General features: G+C 47.7%; 1 protein-coding gene across 1 annotated transcript in view; it reads left to right on the top strand.

Annotated features, from left to right (window-relative positions):
* SMIM3 (small integral membrane protein 3) overlaps nt 1-8,861 on the top strand; it is a 59,265-nt gene extending 50,404 nt beyond the window's left edge. Inside the window, exon 2 of the mRNA XM_086931291.1 lies at nt 5,776-8,861. Within this exon, the coding sequence (XP_086787417.1) occupies nt 5,801-5,980 (180 nt within the window). The 5' untranslated portion in view covers nt 5,776-5,800 and the 3' untranslated portion in view covers nt 5,981-8,861. The remainder of the gene's footprint in view (nt 1-5,775) is intronic.
* The last annotated feature ends 16,726 nt before the right edge of the window (nt 8,862-25,587 follow it).

The following is a 25,587-nucleotide window of genomic DNA, read 5'->3' as shown; positions in this document are numbered from 1 at the left end:
AGCCATTGGAACAGAGAGGCGTCCATCATGGCCGGACCAGATTCGGGGGCGTTCCCGAGAATCTTTGGCTTTTGGCTACGTCATGCTACGTCAGCCAAAAGCCGGGAACGCCCCCGAATCTGGTCCGGCCGGGCCGTGCTTGCTGCTGTCCTGCCTTGTGTCCCTCCTCCCGCCGTCCCCCCTCCCCCCTCCTCGCTGTCCTGTTATGGCCCGATCGAGTGGCCACCTCGATTGTTAACTAACTGAAGAGCCGGTGCCCACCTGGCATTGCCCCGTGTTCTCACCGCTGCGGCCCGGGGGCCTGAAAGTGATCAGAAGCTGAAGCGAGAGAAACGAAGGGGCCGCGACCTGATTGGTCCTCTGTTGACAGGAGGCGCGCTCTGATTGGCCGTTTGCAGTAGGCCTGTCCCGTTGCTGCTGTCCTGCCTTGTGTCCCTCCTCCCGCCGTCCCCCCTCCTCGCTGTCCTGTTATGGTCCGATCGAGTGGCCACCTCGATTGTTAACTAACTGAAGAGCCGGTGCCCACCCGGCATTGCCCCGTGTTCTCACCGCTGCGGCCCGGGGGCCTGAAAGTGATCAGAAGCTGAAGCGAGAGAAACGAAGGGGCCGCGACCTGATTGGTCCTCTGTTGACAGGAGGCGCGCTCTGATTGGCCGTTTGCAGTAGGCCTGTCCCGAGAGCCGCGCTCTGATTCGGTGCCTTGCCCGCAGAAGCTGGGCGTGTATGGAGGCTCGACGCAGGAGCCGCGACCGGATTGGGCCGCAGCAGTGGAGCCGCCCCAGCGAGGATCCGGAAGCCGAGTCAGCCGTTCGACCCCGTCCTCGCCGAGGGAATCTCCAAAGTGCCGGGTAATCACCGCCGGGTCCGGGGAGAAGAGGAGGAAGAGTGATGGCAGCTGGACTGCAGGGCCCCCGTGAGCGGAGGGAGCCCTGCAGCGAGAGGAGCGGCCTTCAGAAGCGAGCGGAGAGGGCGCGAAGCACATTGCCGGTGCCTGCCCCCCCCCCGTGAGGCTCCCCGACTGGAGGGAGAGCCCCGAGTGAAGAGAGAGCCGCCGGCCGGTGAGTGAGCCGACGAAAGGGAGGGGCGCCGGGACACATTGCCGGTGTCCGCCCCTCCCCCGCAGTAGCGCGAGCTCGCGTTCCTTGGGTGTGTGAAGCCACGAGGGCTTCAAGGGCGGCCCCGGTTGGCAGTGGGTCGCCCCAACGTGCACAGAGCCCGGAGAGGCTCCCCGACCCATTTTTTTGTATTTAGAGCCCTGAGAGGCTCTGGGGGGCATTTGGTGAAGTAAATGGAGAGTCAGGGCGGCCCCGGATGGCAGTGGGTCGCCCCAACGCTGAAGAGAGCCTGTTGAGGCTCAGAGGGGCCATTTTTCAGGACGTCGACCCCCAGAGGGGGGCTCCAACGACCCCATATTTATAGCTGGTGAATGCTTTTCCCTCGCAGCTGAGGTAAGGGGAAAAATGCTTTTATATATATGTATGTTGTGTGCGTGCTGGCAGTTTTGAGTGTGTTTATGTAAGAGTGTAAATGAGTAGGCAGAGTGTGTGTTTGTATATGTATAAATATGTATGTGTAAGTGAAGGTCAAGTGGAATGTAAAGGCACTTCCGCTACCCCAGGCATTTTGGTGAATTGACCTTGGAGCCGCATCTTAAGCGGACTGCAGGCCACAGGGACTAGGTGACGCAAGCAATGCTGGAGAGCGGTCAGCAACCCGGAGAGTGACGTCAGCAGAACGCAATCCACCCAACGAGTCCCCATCATGGGGTGTGCCCTTACTTGACCCATCAGGCGTAGATAAAAGTGCGAGTGTGTGCTCTGAGACCCCTGTGTATGGTGAGGTGAGCTGGGCGCCTCGCGTCCTTTTGACCTTTCTTCTTTCTTACTCCTGGCCTCTTTCATCCCTTCCCTTTTATTTCTGCCCTCTCTCTTGCTCTCCCACTCTTTTCTGCCCTCCCACTACTTCTTACACTTTCTCATTCCTACACTACCTCTGTATCCTGTCCTCTCCTCTTTGCATATGCCCTCTCAACATGCGCTATCACTGCACACAGCCTCTCTACACACGGCCTCTCTGCACATGCCTCTCTCCATATGATCTCTCTGCACTGGTCCATGTGTAGAGAGGGCAAGTGAAGAGAAGGCATGAGTAAAGAGGGCGTGTGCAGAGAGGGTGGCTAGTCCGGTTATCGAAATCACCCAAGATTGGTTTCCTGTTTGTAAAGCTGCAACGAACTTGGACCCTTCTTCAGTCTGTTTATACTGCCAATACTATTGTAGTCTTCCAAAGGTACAATGATTCTGCCTGGCGCTATGACTTGTGGCTGAAAGAGTAGTATTCCTTAGTCTCGATGGGTCCTTAATTTAAATGTAAACATTAGGATCAGTTGTTTTCGGTTTCTCTTGTAAACTAAATTTTTGCTCTGAGAACGATAACTGTTTTCCTTACAGTGAATGCAAGATGTGTACTTGGTGAACAAACGGACTAGGAAAGTAACGTTTTAGTTTAGAAGCTATTTTGGCGAGATACAAATCTGAAAATGGATATTTCCCTCGTAATGCAATTTGAGGGATGCCATGTCTAAAGGCAAAGTAGCAAGGGCCACTGCAAACTAACTAGGAGTGCTAATGTATTGGCCTTGTTAAAAAACAATCTCACTAATCCCCATGGGATATATTAGTCTTGAGAAATATACATCTTTGACTCCTCGAACCGGCGTGTAAAAGTCTTCTCACACAATTACCGACTATTAATACGTGTAAAATTGTACTACTTTTTAGACCGTGAATATGCGACAAAACGCCTTTATAATATCCATTTAAAAAAGTTGGTGGGGGGGGGGGGTATGCTTTTGGAACAAAACTGGTTTCATGCTGCACATCACTGCAACAAGCTGTCTGTGCACACTGTATTGGTGGCCGATATTGCTGTGCGCCGAATTGAATTTGTGGTTCCACTCTGTGGACACTACTGTTGCTTATAAAACATGTAAATACATGATTTGGGTGATAAAGGGCACACTAAATCTACAATATAATTGTGATGGTTAATTCCTCCTGTAACAAACTGCAAAAAATACAATGGAGACTTGAACAAATTGCTAAAAGTACTGCCTGCTCTTTCGATTTTCTTGTTGTGCAAATGTGAGTAATTTAAAAATTCTCTTCCAAGAGCTACGGTGAATCTTTAGTTCTCACCAATATGCCAACTTAAAAGCTTGACTCTTCCTTGCAGTACTTGGGCTTACACTGCGTAAAGAGTTAGACTGGTGACAACAGTACATAAGCTCATCAAGTACCATTTACACTGCGTTCAGTGAGGGAGCAGTAAACTACGCACAAGGTCCCTTTGCTGCAGTCATTCTAGAAGATCCCAGTATAAGTTGACTTTCTAAATCCTTTGTCCTGATGTTGCTTGGCACAGTGTTCACTAGTTCTCCTACCTCTTACAATTTACACCAGCTTGTTCGCACACGTTCCTTCTTGGTACCAGAAGTTGCTAACACCTGCCTCCTTCCAACTTTAATCTCTGTGGCGACTCTTGGGGCTCGAATCACAAATAATAGTCTTTTAACGCTATGACTGCTTTCTAACTTTAAACGCATGTCTGTTAATTTGGACACAAACAAACATCACCGTCCTAGAGCATACTGAGTAGCTGACTGTGTTCTCTTGACTGTTATTTTATTAATAAACATGCAGTATTGGTTACAAGTACCTAGGCTGCTGCCTCCCAGTACTGCATTGTTTACATTGTTAATCTTATTTACAGTAGGAGAGGTTCCTGTGATCTATACCTTACTTGCTTTAACCACGACTCTGAAACTCACGTCATCGTTGTGAGTCCGCAAAGAGGCTCTCTTAACTTTAGGGTCCAGTTGGTTTTCCCCGCTTTTAGCTAGCGGGCTGAATTCAGTAGACTGTTTGGAGACAGTGTGTTGGTCGAAATATGGCCCCCACTGAGCTTACCGCTGCCACACCAGATGTTCGATTGGCTTTGGGAAATTCATCTCACCATGCCTAGATTTTTCACGCTATAGGAACCTCTCCACTGGTCTGAAAAAGCAGTATGGAATGTATCCTATCACCTTCCTTAAGATCCTTGCTTTTTGTCTAAGGGAGGCCTTCTGAATTAATATACGCTGAAACCTATCGTCCTATGATGGAGGCAGTTTCTTTACAAATAATTAGAAATGTTCGATTTAATTAGAAATGTTCGATCAACATTTCTTTTATAGACCACTCGCAAAGATTGCAGTAAAAACTCTGTCCACTCTCCACTGAATCTGAGCTTAAAGTATCAAGCATATATGAAACGTGCAAGGGCATTTTCTTTGAGTGAAGTCATAAAGACATTTTTAATGTGTACTCGGTATTGACTCATGTAATATTAATCAACGCGGCATTTTTGATGCATCCTAGTGTTTATGTGCACCACAGCAGTATATTTGTCTCTTATTGTGATTGGATGGTTCAAAGGTGCTCGGAAACCGACTGCTGTAAATGACTGATTGCGATTAAGAATGTTTATGGAGGTTTTCCTTCAAGAGATGTATTTTTTTTAGTTCAGGACCCCCGTCTTTTGGGGGTTACGGGGGGGGGGGTCATACGCCTTGTTACGTTACAGTATATCTATCGTCTAAAAACAAACCTTTAGGAGTGGCCTATGATTTCTACATTTTAATTACTTAATACCACTTCTGCCAAACTGTTTTCGAGATAGGTGAGTGTTTTGTGATGTGCATCCAACTGAGTGTTCATATTTAAAGTCTACAGATGATGAAGGTGAAAGTACTGTCGCTTCAGATAGTGCCAGTCGAGGGCGAAGGGATAGTGTGGTGAGCCGGATTCGCATGATTATCTTTTCTTAAGAGTTTGCCAGTGTTGTTTTTACGCATCGGTCACCGCCCGGAAAGTGAGTCATAAAGTTTCTCATTTACAATGCCAATAGCTCTAACTTTTCCGAAGGCGAAACCGTTGCATTGTAAATGCTTGTTAAAATATATTTCTGGCAACTGCCTCTATTTAACTTTCTTGATAGAAAACGACCAGCAGAGGTCAGTAAAATACCAGAATCACTTTAGCATTCTCTAGATTCCAGTCCTTAGAAATTGTCTTACACGAGCACCTGTAGACAAAATGATTTTTTTCAAATCTTGTATTTTCAGTGATAGGACCACTGAAGGCCCTGATTTTATATTAAAAACAGAGCTTTGGACAATACCATTTCCCGATTAAAGGCAATATTTCTCTCCATGTGTTCCCACACCAGGCGTGTCACGCAGTTTGGTGCTTACTTTCCATCCATGTTAAAGAACAGTAGATCTTTCAGCACCCAGGCTAACGTGCTGTATAGCGAGACCGATTGCATTGCAAATGCTTGTTGTAAAGGGCACTAGTACCTTGTGGTTTAAGAGCGCTATTGTTAAATGGAATAGGTGGTACATTCTGTGCATTACCACGCAGTAGACCTTGCTGCTAGGATGGAATGATGCAGCAAGTGTAGGAGCTGCAGTAACATGGTTGCAGCTGGATATTGAGTGAAAACTCAGCAGGTATGGGATGAGGTGGCAGTCTTAACTCTACCAAGACAATGAGTGCGGTGCCACTGACCCATGGTTTCCCACATAGCAACTTCCATAAACATCTGAATGTGCGACTATATAATTTTCAAAATAATGTGGTGCAAGAGGGGTGGGCAGCGTGTGAAGACCTGCAGTAGGCTTCTTGTGGTAGCTGAGGCTTCCAGTAACGTTTCCTGTTTATTTTGTTGCAGAGACAGCGAGAACTAATGGGCCAGCATGCACGACCTTGCAGATCCCACGGCGGCCGCTGTCCCCAAGCACATCCTGGATGTTTGGGTCATCGTTCTCATCATCCTGGCCACCATCATCATCATGATGTCCTTGCTGCTCTGCCCGGCCACAGCCGTGATCATATACAGGGTTCGGACTCACCCCATGCGCAATGGGGTTGTTTGAGGCTGGAGCCTGGGGTAATGGCCGGCCTCTCTGGTGAACACTAACTTGCCCCGGCTGTGGGCAGAACGATGCCTTCTCTCCAGGCACACTGGCCATGGACAATGCCTAGGAGGACCAAAGGAATTCCAGGAATAAGGTGTACAGTATGTGATTTGTTCTTCTCGCTGGTCCTCACCTGTGACGGGAGTATGTCACTAGCACTCATACTGTGGAAGGACATCGGTGACCAAGGGTACGCCGGTGTGGAATATCTCATGACTATGGATTTTAGGAGCTCAATGCTTAAAGACTTAACTCCTTTGAGAAGCTGATATTAATCTTCATAAATAGATAACACCTGTAACGACCTGTTATCAGGAACCAGATTTGCCACTGTGAGGATCTTTGAGATGTTTAACCATAATACCTTTATCTGAAACATAGTGATATTTGCAACTCAAAGTCTTTGTTGGAAGAGAATCTCCCTGTCCACAGAATGCAATGCCAGTTTTGTGGGCCTGATTCACAAACTGTACTTTGAAGTAAGTTTTATAGTACTACATTAGTACTAGAAAACTTACTACAAAGTGCTATTCACAAACTGCACTTTTGTGGTAGCTTTCACTTTTGAGTACGTTTGCTCCTGTTCAGTATTCACAAACTGCACTTTTGTAGTAACTTACATTTTTGCAGTAAGTTCTCCCTACCTTCATTATGGTTTATGGGAGACTGTGAAGTACCAGTGGTTGACCACATGTAGCGCTGGACTTACTACAAAAGTGGATGTTAGGGCAAACGTGTATGTTTCTACAAAAGCACCATTTGTCACTACAAAAAAGTAGTAAGCTTACTCTAAAGTGTAAACTTATGCAAAAGTGTAAGTTACCTTTGTGGATTAGGCTCAAAGTGCCGACTCCATAATCACAGATTCATCATGTCCAAGTAATCTAAGAAACAACAGACTGGGATAGCTGTGTCAGGGTGATGCACACTTATTGCTGCTGCACTCCTGTCAGTGTTTTATACCCTGACCGCTACCTTTGCCACACCTCTGTCATTAGGGCAAGAGGTGTCCTCTGGTGCCTCATATGTTGGATTACTCATTCAAGTCCCAGCTCATCTAGTTATCATTCTGAGTGATCGGGTCAGTTTTCTCCTGTGCACGGACATACTCTTCTGTAAGTTGCCGGTACCATGAGTCGCATTGTGATGGGATGGGTTGGAATGTTGACCCGAGCCTCCGCCTGCTCTACCACTTCACCACATCTTACACGGCACACTCGTAGACAGAATTATGACCCAACACATACTTTTACCTTTTTTTATTATTTAAAATACATTGTTTGTCCAATGATACATGACTAATATTACTATTAACTCTATAATGACCACTCAGTAGTGTATCCCCATTACAGCCCCAACCCTCCCACGAAGAAAGGGGACAGCCAGCTGCTGGTTTAAGCCTAACGCTTTGTTGGCAGCCCTCCTTTCTTCTCTCTCGAATCTGAGGCTGGGCCTCAGTCACAGGGCAGCACTGGTACCTCTGCCGTCAACATACTGCTTACAGGTACCAGGTGTCAACCTAGCATTTCTGAAGTTGATGCTGGAATATTCCGCATGACCAGGCCTTCTGAAATAACAGAACACCAGCATCCCTAAACAGACATATATCCTTTGGGGGGGGGGGGGGGGGGGCTGAGTCCCAGAAACCTCCTCTCACCCCCTCAACAATCCACCTCCGAGAACCCACCTCCGCTAGCTCCACTGCAGTACATTCCTAGAAAGGGGACAAATGTAGTTTTAAAATACCCAGCCCTAACTAGGCAGAGTGTTACAGGAGGAAGACCACAGTGCGTCTACAGGTAACTCATGTATGTTATGTTACTACAGTTCAGTGGCGTAACAAAGGCCCCTGCAGCCCCGCAGTGCGGTGGGGTGCAAGCTCCAGGGGCCCACTCAGCACAGTACCTTGGCCTGAGAGCTCCTAGGTGAGTTTGAGGGGTCTTCCATGTACTTTGCAGGGGAACACCCTCAAGTTTCGCTATGACTGAGATAGTAAACCAGCCCAGGAAGTTATGTTTGACTGCGCTTTTGGTAAAAGGGGCCAATTTTGCAACACGCAGCACTGCTGCATAACCGGTCCTCAGTAACTAAAACAGGCCCCACCGGTCAAAAACCAGCCCCACCCTGCCGGCCTAACGGGGAAATACCCGATGCCCGCTACGGTCAGTCCAGCCATATGCACCGCTGTGACAGTTGTATGGCACCTAGTCTGCCTACACAGACATTGCACAAGGACATACGATTGTGTTACCAGGGTCAACTTCTTAGATAGCAAGCAGGGTGGGAGCTGAAGCCTTAAACATTATTTTTGACACCGGTCCCTGAACGTGGTGGCTATGTCTCTTTCGTTCCAAGGGATTAGCACTGGGAGCCAATAAGGCTATATCGATACTAAGATGGGATCACAATTACCCAAATAAATTGATAACAATCTCAGAATTTCAAAGGAGCCCACAAGACCGGAGAAAAACTGGTGACAAATGTAAATAGATCTGGGACTGGCAGAATATGTTGGAGCATTATTTCTGTGCAGAACCAATCATGTATGTGCCAATGAGAAACTTGTGAGACCCTTCTCCAGGGCTGCTTTTAGTGCTGGTTGAAAGCAGGCCCCTGCTCCGCAGACTCCCAGGGCCCCCTCCCTGTGCTGCGGCCGACCCAGGTCTGGGAACAAGCCATTCTGCGCATCTCTATGGAGTCTTAATTGAACAAATATGTTTTTCAGATTTGAGTACTTAATGAACTGGATATGTGTTTCGTTGTTATCAGGGGGCTCGGGGGCCTCCGCCTTAGATAAAAGCTCTTTAAAATAAAAGCAAATTAAAAAAGCAAACAAAAATACACAGTCTCCATGGTTTATTAAGATCTACAGAAAGAGTGAATGGATTTGTGCGACTGGCCCCGAATGACACTATGTAGAATGGATCTCTTCTCTTGAGTCGCGGAGCCCGTCTATGGGCGCCTCTACTCGCAGTGGGTGGCAGATTGCAAAATGCCTACGGTATCCTATTGTGTGCGAGGTCTTTGTGGCGTCACTGTGTGGCGAGTTGTATGTCTTTCGTGATTACGACTTGCGCAGTTGTGTATGATTGTTTATCTTAGCTAAGTGAGTGTATGTTTGAACTGCTGTTCACTGAACCCGACCAGGCCTGTGCCAGTTGAGAGGGACTTCTCTCCACAGGGAACCATGCCAATACACATGGGGACAGGCAGGGCTTTAAGTAGGATGAAAAAACTGGGGTGGGGTCTCTCAAAGGGGCGTGGCCGGTGTAACAAAGGGTGTGGTTTAAAACACCTAAGCTAAAAATCTGTGCTTATCATAGTGTAGTGCCTGACTGGCCCTTTGATTTTTCTATCATTTCATCCAGATATATGATATAACCAGGAGGGCTATAAGTGGGCCGGGTCTGAGCACCGGCAATTTTTTCAAGGAGGCCTTGAAACGGGTGTTTATCGGGCTCTGTTTTGTGCCCTGGCACAGAGGGTCCATATTTTTGAGCGTTGTAGGGGAAGGGAAATCCTTTAACCCCTTCCGTGCGGCCGCGATTTTCCCCGTGTGCGGCCGCCGGCAGAACACGGGCGGGCCATGACGAACCCCAGCCGTCATCAGCACACGAGCACTGTAGTGCATGACGGCTGGGGTTCGTCACCAGCATGGAAGGGGTTAAAGAGAGTCATTTTCTCTCAGAATTTCTCTTCTCTTTTCAGAACTAAGGAGCAGCAACATTGTCGTGGTGTCACCAGGACTTTATGTGGAATCTTTTTCAATATATATACAAGCCACAGTTGCTGCTTATTTATCTTATGCAACTAACAACCATTGACAAAGCCAATAGACCTGACTTGTTGTAGGTATGATGTTACTTGTATCCTATATCTGGATGCAATGACAGAAACAACAAAATACCAGTCAGGCGGCACCCTATGCTAAGCACAGACTTTTAGCTTACGTGTTTTTAAGCCACGCCCTTAATTATACTGGCCACGCCCCCCTTGAGAGACTCCCCAGTTTTTAAATCCCACTTAAAGCCCTGATAATAAGTAACATTATACATACAACAAGCTATGTCTATTTGCTTTGCCAATGGTTGTTTGTTGCATAAGATAAATAAGCAAAAATTATGGCTTCGTTTTATATGATATTGAAAATGCATTAGTTCTGAAATGATGAGACTGTGAAAGAACTATAACAAATCTCTTTGAAGTTACATCAGAGGCAGTGAAGGATGGCACTGCTGCAGAGTTAAGATATTTTGTTCATCCTGAGGGTAAGGGCACACATGGAGAGTCTGATAGAGACCCCTCTTAGCCCCTGCTTTTAAAAACTGCCAGTGCTGCAACTGCCCGCTCGGTCCACAGGCACGCCATTGACCTTTGGAACCTACTAGACACCATCTCTCCTGACGTCGCCTTTCTAACGGAAACATGGATGAACGCTTCCTCCGCCCCTGACATCGCCATCGCTATCCCTGAAGACTATAAGATCACTCGCAAGGACCGCACCGACCATACAGGAGGAGGAATCGCCATCGTCCATAAAAAATCAATCCGCATCTCAACCAGCTCTGACGCCAACCTCGCTAACTCCGAACACCTTCACTTCCAGATCCACATCGACCCCACGACCACACTCAGAGGCACCCTCCTCTACAGACCACCAGGACCACGCGCAAAATTCAGTGAAGACATCACGGACTTCATCACCCCACACGCGCTCCCCTCCAAAGACTACATCCTTCTGGGAGACCTCAACTTCCACCTTGAAAAGAGCAACGACCGCAACACCGCCACCCTCGTGGACAACCTCTCCAACCTCGGACTTAAACAACTGGTCACTTCCCCCACACACATCGCAGGTCACACTCTCGACCCCATCTTCACCTCCAGCAACCATATCTCCTTCAGCCACACTACAGATCTCCTCTGGACTGACCACAGCTGCGTTCACTTCACCTACAACAAGCCGAAACCCATCATCCACCTCCAACCAACTCTACAAAGAAACTGGAACAAAATCACCACAGAGCAGATCTCCACATCACTCCTTCAAACCTCCCCAGCCCTCTCTTCTAATGCCAACGAAGCCGCCTCCAACCTCACCCTTTGGTTATCCAACACCGCCGACACATTAGCACCACTGAAAAAACGTCAACACAAACTTGGCATCAAGAAGGCTTCATGGTTCAACGACGACCTCAAGAAATCCAAGAAACTGTGCCGCTCCCTTGAAAAGGCCTGGAAAAAAGACCCATCCACCAGCAACAAGGACGCCTTCAAAAGCGCCATCCGTACTCACCACCAACTGATCCGAAAAGCCAAGAAAACAGCATTCAAAGATCGACTTGACAACAACGCCCACAACAGCAAGGAACTTTTCAACATCGTCAAGGAATTTTCCAACCCCTCGGCCAACTCCAACGACATCACCCCCTCTCAAACCCTCTGCGATTCCCTAGCCTCTTTTTTCCACAACAAGATTGCTGACATCCACAACAGCTTTGACAACCAACCCGGAAGCCAACCCACCCCACCATCAACTGACCATCTTCCCCCCGTTAACACCCTTAACGCCTGGAACCCAATCTCCACTGAGGACACCATCCGCCTGATGAATTCCATCCACTCTGGATCCCCCACAGACCCATGCCCCCACCACATCTTCAACAAAGTAGACTCCGTCATAGCTCCGCACCTCCGAGACGTCATCAACTGCTCCTTCAACTCCGCTACCTTCCCAGAAGATTGGAAACACGCTGAACTCACCGCCCTTCTGAAAAAACCAACAGCAGACCCCACCGAACTCAAAAACTACCGCCCCATCTCGCTTCTTCCATTCCCGGCCAAAGTCATCGAGAAAGCTGTCAACAACCAGCTCGCCGCCTTCCTCGAAGACAACAAATCACTCGACCCCTCACAATCTGGCTTCCGAGCCAAACACAGCACTGAGACCGCCCTTATCGCAGCAACAGACGACATTCGAACTCTACTGGACAATGGAGACACAGTCGCCCTCATCCTCCTCGACCTCTCTGCAGCATTCGACACAGTCTGCCACAGCACCCTTTTACAACGCCTCAGAAACATCGGAATCCAAGGTAAGGCACTGGAATGGATCACCTCGTTCCTCACCGGAAGAACCCAGAGAGTCCGCCTCCCACCATTCAAGTCCGAGGCCTCCGAAATCATCTGCGGCGTACCACAAGGATCCTCACTCAGTCCCACCCTCTTCAACGTATACATGAGCCCCCTCGCGGCCATCGCCCGCCAACACAACCTCAACATCATCTCTTACGCGGATGACACTCAACTGATCCTATCTCTCACCAAGGACCCCAGCACCGCTAAAACTAACCTACACGAAGGAATGAAAGAAGTCGCCGAATGGATGAAACAAAGCCGTCTGAAACTGAACTCAGACAAAACAGAAGTCCTCATCTTAGGTAAATCCCCCTCTGCATGGGACAACTCCTGGTGGCCGGAAGCCCTCGGAAATGCACCCATCCCGACAGACCACGCACGGAACCTTGGCGTCATCCTGGATTCTTCACTCTCAATGAACAGACAAGTCAGCGCCGTATCCTCTTCCTGCTTTAACATTCTTCGCATGCTCAGAAAAACATTTCGCTGGATCCCCCCCGAAACAAGGAAAACAGTCACCCACGCTCTAGTCACGAGCCGGCTGGACTACGGAAACACCCTCTACGCAGGTACCACCGCGAAACTCCAGAAGAAACTACAACGAATCCAAAACGCCTCAGCCAGGCTCATATTAGACATCCCACGCAACGAACACATCTCCGGTCACCTTAAAGACCTCCACTGGCTACCCGCCAATAAGAGGATCACTTTCCGACTGCTTACCCACGCACACAAATCACTCTACGACATCGGACCAGATTGCCTCAACTCTCGACTGTCCTTCTACACCCCCTCCCGCCAACTCCGCTCTTCCAGCCAAGCCTTCGCCACTATACCTCGCATCAACAAGACCACCATGGGAGGCAGATCCTTCTCATACCTGGCTGCCAAAACATGGAACTCACTCCCCGCTTACCTTCGCCTCACCCAGAATCACCTAGCGTTCAGAAAGCAGCTTAAAACGTGGTTATTTGACAAATAATCCACCTCCCCTTCCTAAGCGCCTTGAAACCCTCTGGGTATGTAGTGCGCTATATAAATGTTCTGACTTGACTTGACTTGACTTGCTGACCTCCGGCAGGACCCGGCCCACTTAAAGCCCTGGGCACAGGACACCCTCTCCATCATCTGTGCCCTCAAGAGTTCCGCGACAACCTGCAAGCCACGAGTCCATGTGCAGAAGGCCCTGATCAGCTGAATTCACGGGAGAGCAGGCAATGCTCACAGTTGAATTTCCAGCCACTGAGTTGTGTGTACCACGAAGACTGATGAACTAACATAAACACTCGCATTTAAAAACAACAAAAAAAAGAGTTCCCAAAACGAAAATGACTCATGGATTCGACAGGATGGCATCGTGTGAGTTCTGCCTATTCTGTCAGTCACTGCTTCTGCTTCCTGTCATTTCTGTTATATCTTCCCCATTTAGTGACTTCTTATTCATTGTGGTGTTTCCTCTAAAGTATGTGCAGCAATGCTGCAAGGCTGTCCAGGACTCCATGCACTATTTTCCCACTGAAGCACTCTCTTAACTATGAATAAGACTCTTTTAGAGTCATTTTCTTATTTATCCTTACCTCTCCTATGTCCTTCCTTATTATGTGACTGCATTACTCAGGAAAAACATTGTGAGAGAACATGAAGGTTCACAAATATGTCCTCCGTACTTATAAAAAACATCAACCAAATGAAGGTTTAGCGAACCTGTACCAGGGCTTGATCATGGAAGAGATCTGCATTCTAGAAGCATATCCCTACAATTTATAAGAGTATATGGTTCTAGCGTACATGTCTCTTCCATGATCTAGTTCCAGTGGTGATGCACGCACACTAAGACCAAATGTAACAAATGAACAACACTCATTCAGCAGGAGAGTGGAATGGGTGTGGTATATAGCGACTGGTGCTCTTTGGAGCACACAGTCACTCAGAGTAATAAAGCATGGTGTGGTAGAGCACAGCACATTTCCCATTGAAAGGTCCACTAAATGTGCACAGACATGCACTTTTACTGATAAACTATACAGCATACAGCACACATGCAATAAATAATATGTGGAAACTGGATTTCATGAATATTTATCCTCTGCATATCACCAAGTAAAAAGTCTTGGTTTTTCCTGTTAGTATTAAAATCTGTTTCCGTCATACTTCAGGATTACAAACAAAATGCTTCATTTCTGCTTTTCGAACTACTGCCATGCTATGAAATATCTTTACAGTTCATTTACAGGTATTACAATGTTGTGTGCTAGGAAAAAACGGACCTCCTGCATACAACCTTTACTTCCACACTCCCTGTATCCCAGCAAGATTGTTAGATAGTTCACTTTACAAAATTCACTAACTTTGCAGTCAGAGAAAGAAAACTCCACTCTACATGTTAAAAGAATCAGCATCAATTGCTCAGAAGACATAGTCTGAAATTTGACCTAAGTCTTTGAACACAGAACACATGTGGCAAGATCAAAACAACGTTGAAAGGCATCTTAATAGCTCATTCTCCTGCTGAACTCCAGCATTTTTATATTAGGGGTGCTTCAGTACCCACCTGTACCCCTACTTCAATAATCTACTATGTCTAATTCTAGTACACATTGGCTCTACCTTTTTAGGTGTCTCCTGTGACAGCATTCACTTCAATATCTGTTTTATAAAACATTTAAAAAGGGCTTAGAGCCAACCCATTACTCATTCATTTTCTTTTTTAGGTCTCGCGACCTATCAATGCGCGCAAGCGCATTGAGTGGAGCGAGAATTCATGTCTTGAAAATCCTCGTCAAACCAAGGGCTTCGTTCCTGCGGTTTTCTTGAAGTTCACGTGAATCACGTGACCAAACAAGCACGCGCATTCACGGCCGCACAGCACATCAAAGGGCTTCGCCCAGCGTGCGCTCTGCGGCTTCTCCTCCCCTAAGGCTTCTCCTCCCCTAATTAATAATGGCTGGCCGGCCGGCAGGCCGGCCCTCACACACCATACCCCTCCGCTCTCTCCCCCACGGATTGCCCATGTACGTCTGGCAAGACCGCCGAGAAAACATCATGTGGCAGGCAATGTGCATTAAGGTAATGTCTTCATTCTCCTCCCCCCGTGCTACTCTAAGAAGTTGCGTCAGCGATGTAAATGAGCACGAGATGTTGTTGTTTCGAGTAATGCGAGATGCAAAACCGATTACTGTTTGCCAATCCCGTGCACGGGATCAGCCCCTCCCCACCAGTAAGTGGTTCACGTATAGTATTACTTCCTGCCACTGTGGGTAAACCAACAGCTAAAGTCTTCTTAGGTAGAGTTCCCGTTTTGTAACACTGAGGCTTGCACTTAATTACTTGCAAGTCGCATAACAGACATCCGGAACAACTAAGCTGCTTCCCCAACTCAGTGCTGTAAAGATGTGCCTCAGAAATAAGTGAACTGATAAATACATAAGTGCGCCGCAATAATTAGCAAAAATACAATGCCAAACATGTGACAAATGCTTCTGTAACATTCACACGGTTCAGAAACCCGATACAGAAATGAAGCCCGCTTAACGCCTTCATTCTCTCTTACGGTCCGGGATTTTCATTTCTCCATGTGTGATGTAAAGCGCTGAGCTGCCCAAGTGGTGATGTTGGCGCTACATAGCTCCCGTAATAAATAAATAAATATATCATGGTGGCCCGGGCCTGGCAAAGATACCACGGGTAACGGAATGAAGTGCATTGATTCATCGAGTTTAAAAAGGGTCGACGTAACAGATTGATTGTGCTTTTTGAATTTTAAGTGTGAGCTTGCACCAGTAATGAACTTAGGCATGTGTAAGGTAAGCGTTGCTTACATTGTCTCAGCATACGGGCGAGTTTTATGTGCATACTGTACATATGCCTACGTTTCATGGAAAAGGCGGTTCTCTTAGGAAAGAGCTGCAGGAATATAATCAGCAAGAACAAAGCCAAGGTGTTCATCACGCCAGGCAAAATACGACCTTGCTGCTGGAGCGCTCTTCAACCACTAAAGGGCCGTTTTCAGGCCTTTTCTTCATGCATAGCGCCACCACGCGGTGGTGCGCCGAGGATGCTGCCTTAACTAGCCTCAAGGGAGTGCCAGTCACGGTATTGTGAAAACTTCTTACGCCAGGCACGCTCAGATACGTAATTTACCATGTGTAACATACTCATCCCCTCACCCCTCTCCTGACCTTTGTGACTCGACCCCACTTTGCAGGTGAGCTGGAGCTGTGCATGGAGTTTGACCTTGGTGTTGGGTTTTAGGGGGGGGGCATGTGCAAATACAGAGAGCGACGCGATGCATTATTGTGCGCATGAAAAGTATTCTTTGCTACAGTGATGCTGCTATGTATTTTCTTAATGGGTAATATGCCTTTGGCTTATAGAATATTCATGTGGCCTGTAAGAGGCACCTCGTTTGTTGACGGAGCCATGCCCGTGAGGAATATTCATGTGGCCAGTAAGAGGCACCTCGTTTGTTGACGGAGCCATGCCCGTGAGGATTGGAAAGCGCAGAATGGCTCGGCTCCGCAGAATCGCTGTGTACTTCCGAGGTCTCACGGGGCGCCGCGGCGCCTCTCTGCAAACACGTAAGGTATATTAACCAGATCATGTCGGACCTGCCTTGTGCATCCTGGCACGGGGACTTGAAAAGTGCTTAAAGGACCAGACGTAAAAAAAAACACTTTAGGACATTTTCGAGGTAAAGAGGACAACGTGGTTCATCATACAAGGGAAGATTTTTTTTTAATCTTTTCCTTTTCCCACCTGATTTCCTCACAACTTTTCTTGAGGTGTTTACTCTTTTCGTTAATATTTTTAGACGCCCCTCTCGCCTTGTTTGTGAATCTAGAAAACATTCAATCACATAATCTTTGATAATTCTCTTCTGACACCATGCCGCTCCCAAGTCACGACAGGCGGCTCAGCCCCGGTCTCTGTGACTGGGGCAGTATTATTTGTGCCCCCAGGCAGGCAGCGCCTTGGTGGGCGTGTAGGAGCTGTAGTTCAAAGGTCACATACACCACCGAATCAAACCGTCAACATTTGCCACCTTGTCTAGTGAGCGAGTGACCGCTCGCAGCCTCAGGCCCAGTAGAGAGCAGTGCGAATCTCATCTTAGAGCGACTTGTTAAAAGCGACGTATGGCACCCAGAAGGCTTCTTGGCGCTGGGATATCACTGCCAAGAGACAGCATGGTAATCACAGGACGGATGCTCCCGATTACAACCGTGGGTAGACTCTGCTGAGAAGCCATGGGTTGAATGATCATGGCATGTAAAACAAACAGCAGATAGCCTTATATGGGGGTGGTAGGGGAGGAGTACCATCTTCCGTGCATTTTTTTTTCTGCTTGTCTACAATCCCTACAGGTCCGCAGAGCCATGCTGAATTTTGATTGACATAATATAGTCGTTCATGGCGCAGCACAACGCTGTTCTTTATCGAACCGGTTCCGATGCAATCTGACCAGGTGTGATGAGCCTCGCACTTACGATTTCAGTCCCGAAGTTGTGTCACCTTTTTAGAGCATTAATCCACGCAGTAGCGCCCAGAAGCGGTTCACCTTCGGCCAGGCACAGTAGGGAGGCCACTTATTTGCCTACTCTTTCAGTCAATATCTTTTACATTTAAAATGTCAAAAACTCCACAGGGGGTCTTCTCTTTGGCAGGAATTTATGAGAACATTAACCTTTTAGATGGCAAGGCAGCTCAGAGGGTTGAGTCACCGCTGCAGAAACCTGCCGGTTCCATGTTCACAGCAGTGCGTTGTGTCACGTTCACCCTGCTGGCGTCGGTTCTTCAGAGTCAAGGCAACAAATGGTTCAGATTTTAGTTTCGTTTTATTGATAATGTTCAATTATAGTGCCATACGCCAAGCTTCAAGACCCAGTAACAAAAATTACAAAAGTACAAACTAGACACCATAAAGGCAACAACATAGAGACAATGAAAGAAAACAACAAGCACTGGCGTTGCCAATAGGTCTCGCAGTAGGAAAGTTGGAGCTATTACAATTGCAAATAACAATGCCTTTTATTTTTTTTATTCCATTTTAAAAACATAAAGGGCTTTGTCATTTACAAAACCAATAACTCCAACTTTCCTACTGCGAGACCTATTGGCAACGCCAGTGCTTGTTTCATTCGTCAGTGATGGCAGCTGGTTTAATGTTGTTGGATAATTGTAGCTGGGGACTGGCTCAAGACGGAGTTGAGCAAGGAAGCTGCGAGAGCGCATTTGGAATTTGGCAGTGAGAGCTCTTGAGGAAGAATAAATGAAAGTAAGTGTGGACTTTCCACTGGTGGTGTAGCCAGAGAAGCATATCCTGCAGCCCTGCATTACTGCTATCCTCAACGTGCTCGTGGCCCAACACAACTTTTGTGCGCCATGGCGTCACTTGTAGAATCTGTGCGCTGCACCCCAGCCTGGTAATTGCTGAGCGTGCGTGACTCCAGTAGGCACCACAGCCGGCTGGGGACAATTCCTGTGCTGTAGTAGGCAGAGTCACAGCAAGCTGAGCAGTGGATGCTAATGCCGGCGCCATCCCTGGGCCTACTAATTACAGGCAGCACTAGTAGTGACATCACCTGCTGTGCTCGAGCAGCTACCCGTTCTGCAAATAACCCAGTTATACTGCACTGATTAAAATGTGCAAAAAAAGCATTTTCATTTCGTGTACATTTTGTTTTTGCACTCGGTAAGAAAGTAAAACACATGTCATCTTCCTCTTTAAGAAAGACAACAGGAAAACGCAGAGTTCAAAATAGCAGGGACATGTACAGGCTGACGACAGGGGTCACAAACAGCAGCAGAGTTCTAGATGAGAGAGAGAGCAGGAGTAAAGAGGAGAAAGAAACAACAGGAGAGGAGAGAGATAAGACGGAGCTAAGTAGATGAAAAGGAGAGCAAATCAGATACAAAGAGAAAGCAGCCATGATGTGAAGAAGAGAGCATTAAGAAGAGAGAAAATAGAATGTAAAGATGTAGAGGACAGAACAGAGGAAAAGGCAGACAAATGATAAAACGGAAACACAGCTAATCACTGCTAGAAGAGTGATTGTAAAGAGCCAAGATCAAGGGAGAGAGAGCAGAGCATGGACAAAAGTGAAGAGGAAAAAGGGCACGGGTAAAATAAATAGAGGGCAAATCAGAAATGCAGGGAATAAGGTAACACACCAGGTGTGTCAAAGATGATAGAAAACAATCAGAGAGGTGAGAGGATAGACTCTTACAGCAAAGACGTAGGAGACAGACAACAGATCAAGGTTAGACTATAGAGACTGAGGCAGTGAGAGTGTTGAAAGTGGGGCTCACAGGAGGAAGAAGTGACCTGTGGCCTCCTTGGCAACATTTTCAGCACCTGCACTTCTTTTTTTACAAATTAAGCACTGGACACGAGCTCGAGACTGCAGCTTCGAGGCCCCACATATGCATGTGCACTCTCATTTCTTTTTTTTTTTTTTTTAAGTTTTTGAAAACCTTTATTGCACAGTATCATAAAACAAGTACGGGCCTACAACCATCCGGCCGGCCTCGACATCTTTTGGAGCACATTAGCAAACAATATGGCAACTCAGTAGTATCTCACATCAAAATACAATCAACCTGGGTTACACTGGAGGTATTTGCACTACCGAGAAGCAGGAGAAGTTAAGGTTTATTTTTAAAGTTTTGTGAAGCATATTTAAATGGTAAAAACTAGAAAGGATCCGAGTCCACACAATCCGTCCAAAACTGAAGTGGGCGACGTCCATCAAAGAAATCCAGCAAGCATTAAAACATAATCAAAATGGCGGCACAAGGATATCGTAAAAGGATTGACAATCGCACATTATGTTGTGTGCCGGTCGCTACCCACCCCACTTCGACCCACTCCATTGACCCAAGGAAGAAAAGGGAAAGGAAAAGAATTTAAGAATAAAGAAAATAAATTAAGGCCCATAGAAACTGAAACGGACAAAATAAAATCCCCACCCTACACGCATGCAGAGGCTACAGCCTACCCCCCCCCCCCCCCCCCCCTAGCAGTGTGCCTGTCGCCCAAAAAAGAGTACCCGAAATAAAGAAGTAAAAGAAAGGAAGAAAGAAGTATACATGTAAAACCGGAGGAGGGCCAAACGTATGTGACCGAAACAACCAGCATGTATATTCTCGGCCGCCCCTCCCCCGACCCCGAATCGAAGCATAACCAACGTCCAGCTCCCCCGTCTACCCATCACAGTCCCAGCAATGCAAACAACAGTAAGCAAAAAGGAAAAGCATCTTCAACCTTGTCCCTTTCGATCCAATGTGCCGACGAGGTACAGTAGTAAAGTAGCCATCTGGAATGGGATAAACAGCCGCAATGACCACAACCAACAGGACAAGGCGCTGTCCACCAATATCTGTCCAACTCAAAGCCATGTGGTCTACGAATGTACAAAAAAGGGCAACACACAGCAGCAATCCTCCAAAGTTAAACAGCCAAAGCATAAGCAGCATGCCCAGGATACGAAAGGAAGACTCGCCAGCAGATCCCGAAGGAGTTGCCAGACATGGCGTCCAGAGGCGATTCCCCAGCCACTGTACAAGTCCAGGAATCCCATACCTCTCCACAGCTGTAGCAGGCAGTATCGCGGCGGTATCCAGCTCTCGTATCTCCAGCGCCTCTATGTACCTCTGAATAGGCAGCTCACAGTAGTCGAACCCAGGGTGTGGCGAAGCGCTCTGCATGCGAACGCCAACTCGGCCAGTCGAGGATAACGCGGGCAGAATGGCATCTAGTCGGCCCCCCAGGTCCTGGGCATTTTCACACAAAGCAGCTTGCAAAGTAACCAGGGCGCCCAGAATATCGCCGATCTTAAAGGACACCTCAGGAGAAGAGGATGCTGCAGCTCCCTGCACATGGGGCTGGCAAACGTGTGGTAGTCCTCGAGCCTGTCCGCCGGCATCCCTTGCTAGAAGCCGGTCATCCCATCGGCGCCCCGACGAGCACAGCCAGGTCGTGGGGACAAGGGCAGCACACTCCATTCTGACACCGCACACGGTTTCAGTGCAGCGGCGGCCGTCGTAGACACCCTCAGCAACAGATCGGGTCGTCAATTTCAAGTGCTGAGCGCACGGTTCAAAATGGCAACCTGCACAGTGCTGGAGGATGAAAAGGCTCTCAAAGTCGTCCAGGGGGAAGGATACAAATGTATCACTGGCAGCGTCGATGTCGTGCAAGCGTGGAAGTTAAAGGGATTGAATGGCTCGCTGCTGCGGAAAACTCAGTGTGGCAGCCGCTCTCTGCCGGCCGACTCCGCCCTGCCTTCAGTGGCCGCTGTTGTCGTAGTCAGGGCCGGCCGCCTCCGAGAACAAAGACCCGGTCACCGCCATTGAACACCAGAAAGGAAACAAGGACGCCCTGTCACTTCTGTCGCAGGGATCACGTCGGGGAGCACACCGTTGGAGTCAGCATCACTTCCCGGTTCCGATACCTCGACACGAATACAGGATAACTTGCAGGATGAATAGCGGTATGGAAGGAAAACAAGCGGGTCGGCGGAGCCGAGGGTTTAGGCGGCCATCATGATTGCAGGCTAGGCTCCTCCCATTGCACTCTCATTTCTTGATGTTAAAGCCAGTACTTCAGTGAAAAAGTCAACTAAGTTGGTTGACATACTGCTGTATCATAGACAAGTCCTGATCTGTTTCGGGCTTGTGCTTGTTTTTTTTTGCTTTTGCTTAAAACAGAATGAATCCATAAGAGTTGAAGCGGGCTTCCCAATATTTCCAAGGACTGAACACAAACCACCAGCAATAACGAAACGTACCGCTACCAACCCCTGAGCCCCCAAGTCACCCTCATCTCACTTTACCTCTTCCCGCCCCTGAGCACTCAAGTCTCCCTCACGTCTCTTTACCTCTCCCACCCCTAAACGCCCACTTCACCCTCACCTCCACTAACCTCTCACCACCCTCAAACCCTCGAGTCACCCTCACCTCCCTTCACCTCCACCCAACCCATAGCTCTCAAGTCATCTCCCTTACCTCTACACCCCCCCAGACCATTAGGTGACCCCCAACTCCATTTACCTCTATCCACCCCTGAACCCTCAAGCCATCCATGCATCTCTTTACATCTACAGACCCCAACCCTTAAGTTACTCTCACCTCCCATTACCTCTTGCCACCCGAACCCTCGTCACCCTCACCTCCATTTGCCTCTACCCATTGCTAAACCCTAAAATCACTCTTTTTCTAATAACATAAGAAGTTTGTCATTTAAAAAAATATCTTTGTGGTTAAAGTACTGCATGGTAAAGGTTTAAATGCTTACCTATGTAGTATTTACCTGCTTGGTAAAGACTCTGTGGGAAAGAACGTGTGTTTAAGGTTACACGGTAAAGTTTAATTTCCCCCAAGGCCAGACACGTCCCTGCCCCATCCTTAAACACTGCCTGCAAACAACCCTAAATGGTTTGGTGGCACTTCTCAGTTGTTTTATGCCTTCAGTATTTTTTATGGGCTTCTTCACCTTTTTGACAGTTTGCCCCCTCCATTCCCCTCTCCCCACACCTTATACTTTAGGGTTCTTCTTAGACAGCGCATGCACTGTCGCTTGCATGATATTTTGTTTACTGACAGGGAGCTTAGAGCCCATCCATGTTTTTCATTGGTTGGCTTCATCATCACTCTCATTTTCTTTTTTTTTGGTCAGCGAGTGCTGGCTTCCCTTACCCCTTGTGTGTTTGCCACTACCATAGCAACTGGCCCAAGTACTGTAGCTGCTGTCAGAGGTTATTTTTTCTTTCTTTTACTTGCATCCCTTTGCTCCCTTGTTGCTTGCCCTGTTCCCCAACCCTCTTTTGCGTTGTTGCTTGTCCTCACTGCCTTTTCCCCTCCTCCATTGTTACTTGCCCCGCATACCTACCATCCCCTCTTCATTGCTTTCACCTTCCCTTCCAGCAGAAAAACTCACCCATAAGTCACACCAACAGGTTTCAGGATGCTACAAAGATAAAGACGGAGCTGTGCATTGCATTTTTGGTGCCACCTTCATGCTGGGCCCACAAAGCAAACTTCTACTTGTATGTAAGATAATTAAACCGCTTTTTGTTGTTTTTGTAAAGGCAGAGAATAATCATATATTAAGAAAATGGATGACTGCCCCTCTCGGTCAGCACTGACTGCGTCATAGCGCTTTTTTGTCAACTTTCAGCCATGCTGCACACTGCACAGGAGCCTTGCAGCTGTACAACATCGCTAAAAGAGAGTGGTAAAGCAAATAGCTCGCCCATAGGTGAGCCCTACCCGCTTTTCTTATGCCTATTTGGTTTATGCAACTTAATTATCATCTATGCCCATTTTCCTCATTCTGTCATTCCTTTCTCATTTCATGGCTAAAGTCCCTAAACCAAACTGAGCAATTCTGTGAATCATCAACGCTAGTAATCTAAAATTCCCTGGAAATGCACGCCCTAGGTGAATCATCAAAAATCCAAACGACAGGAATCTCAATTTTTCAATCACTGAAAGACGATCCAGCAGGGAAATTAACCCTTGGCTTGAAATGCTCTCTAAGATATTTTCATGCCCAAACCATGGAATTTTACCTCACACCTTGATTTTCGTAAGACAACATGTAAATAGGGATCCACTAGCTAGCAAAGCACCATTTACTGCGCTGTCTCTAGCTGAGCACTGCCAGCACTGCGCCTCCCTTTCAGGCCAGCCTCCCTGATGAGGGCCCGTGGGACATTAAAAGAAGCAGCACAGGAAACAGAGTCTTGCCATTTCCGAGATGCTGACCTGTAGAAAGGCTGACGCTACCCGCATTGTTGTCCAGTGCTACCGAGTTGCCTCCTCTGGGGGTAAATACTTCCTGCTTTTCCTGTGATACACTCCACTGTAGCTCGTGAAACTGGGGAGGAAGGACTGTTTCTTTCTTTTTTGTTTGCGGTTTTATGTAGCTCAAAATCGAGCCAAAGATATTGGAGTGCTTTACGTGAGCACCAGTTAGATATTATGAAAGGACACACTCATTTCTGGGTGAGGGTCAAACTTGGAGATGGCTCCCAGATGTCAAGGACGATTCACACAAAATCAGGGCTGAAGCAAGGTTGCGTGGTCGCTCCCTTACTCTTCAATTTATTTATTGTTGATATGTCGTAGTCGCTTGACTTAGCAAACTGTCACCCATCCAAACTGGAGGTCGACGCATGACCCACCTGCTGTGTGCAGATGACCTTGTTCTCTTTAGCCAGGCAAAGTTTGGCTTAAAGTTCTCTCTTTCAGCTTCCGCTCAGAATTTGCTAGGACCAAGTCTTGACCCCCTTCTTCAGGTGATGAAAGCAAAGGTTATCCCGGGACTAACTTACAGGAGCGAGATTACCCTGGGCAGTGATGCTACCAAGGTAGACAAACTCATCATCAAAATATATAAAGGGGTTTTACCCTTTCCCAAAGGGAGCATCTCCAGTGCAAGTAACACTTTGGTTAAGCATTAACTATTGCTACTGAATTTGAAAGTCACTAAATTACTCTGCTGCACTTTATAATTGAGCTAACTCACCGCGCCGATACCGCCGTCACAACTGCTCACTTGCTTCCTGGTCGAAACGCCACGAGCGCCAATCAGCGAAGAGTGGGAGGGGCTGGGGCTGACTAGGGATACAAATGCCGCAAGCAGCGCAGGGACTGCCGCTCTGAAGGTGCTACTGACTGCCGTAAGCGCGAGCACTACGTCCGCCTGATACTTTAAAAAAGAACTGTTGCTACTTATTTTGAAAGTCACTAAATTACTCTGCTGCACTTGATTTTAAAATTGATTAAACTCACTGCGCCGATACCGTGGTCACACCGGCTCTCTCGCTTCCTGGTCGAAACGCCTCGAGAGCCAATCAGCGAAGAGTGGGAGGGGCTGGGGCTGACGAGGTAAACAAATGCCGCCAGTAACACGGGAGTGCAGCGGGCGCGTGTAGCAGGCGCGCCGATGTCGCGCCAATGGCAAGCCCGTCTGCGCTGGTCCGCGGCCAACCGGGGCAAGGGGCACGCCACTATACTCAAAATACCACCTACTCCTCAACTGCTCTAAAATCACTCCACTCCAATGAACTAGTAATCGATCAGAACTGCCAGGCCAACATAGCAATGAACAGGATAATGGTAAAAAGATCTTCCTTCCCAGAATTCCGTGATTACACACACCCGGGAAAAAGACCAACTATGGAAGCTATAAATAAGGAACAACCCCTAAAAGCTATCTACTTAAATACCCGCTCCATGGTCAAACACCAACTGGAAATACACAATTTACTAACGACCGAAAAACCAGATATCCTGCCGTTAACAGAAACCTGCTTGACACAGGACTCCTCCCCTGATATCCTAGCAGCCTTACCAGACGACTACTATATCCTCCAAGCAAATCACCCTCAGGGAAAAATAGGAGGTGGAGTGGCAGCAATAATACA

The sequence above is a fragment of the Lissotriton vulgaris genome, chromosome 7 (assembly GCF_964263255.1).
Source record: "Lissotriton vulgaris chromosome 7, aLisVul1.2, whole genome shotgun sequence".
Taxonomy (NCBI): Eukaryota; Metazoa; Chordata; class Amphibia; order Caudata; family Salamandridae; genus Lissotriton; species Lissotriton vulgaris.
The sequence above is the reverse complement of the archived record's forward strand: the minus strand, read 5'-3'. Positions and strand labels throughout refer to the sequence as shown.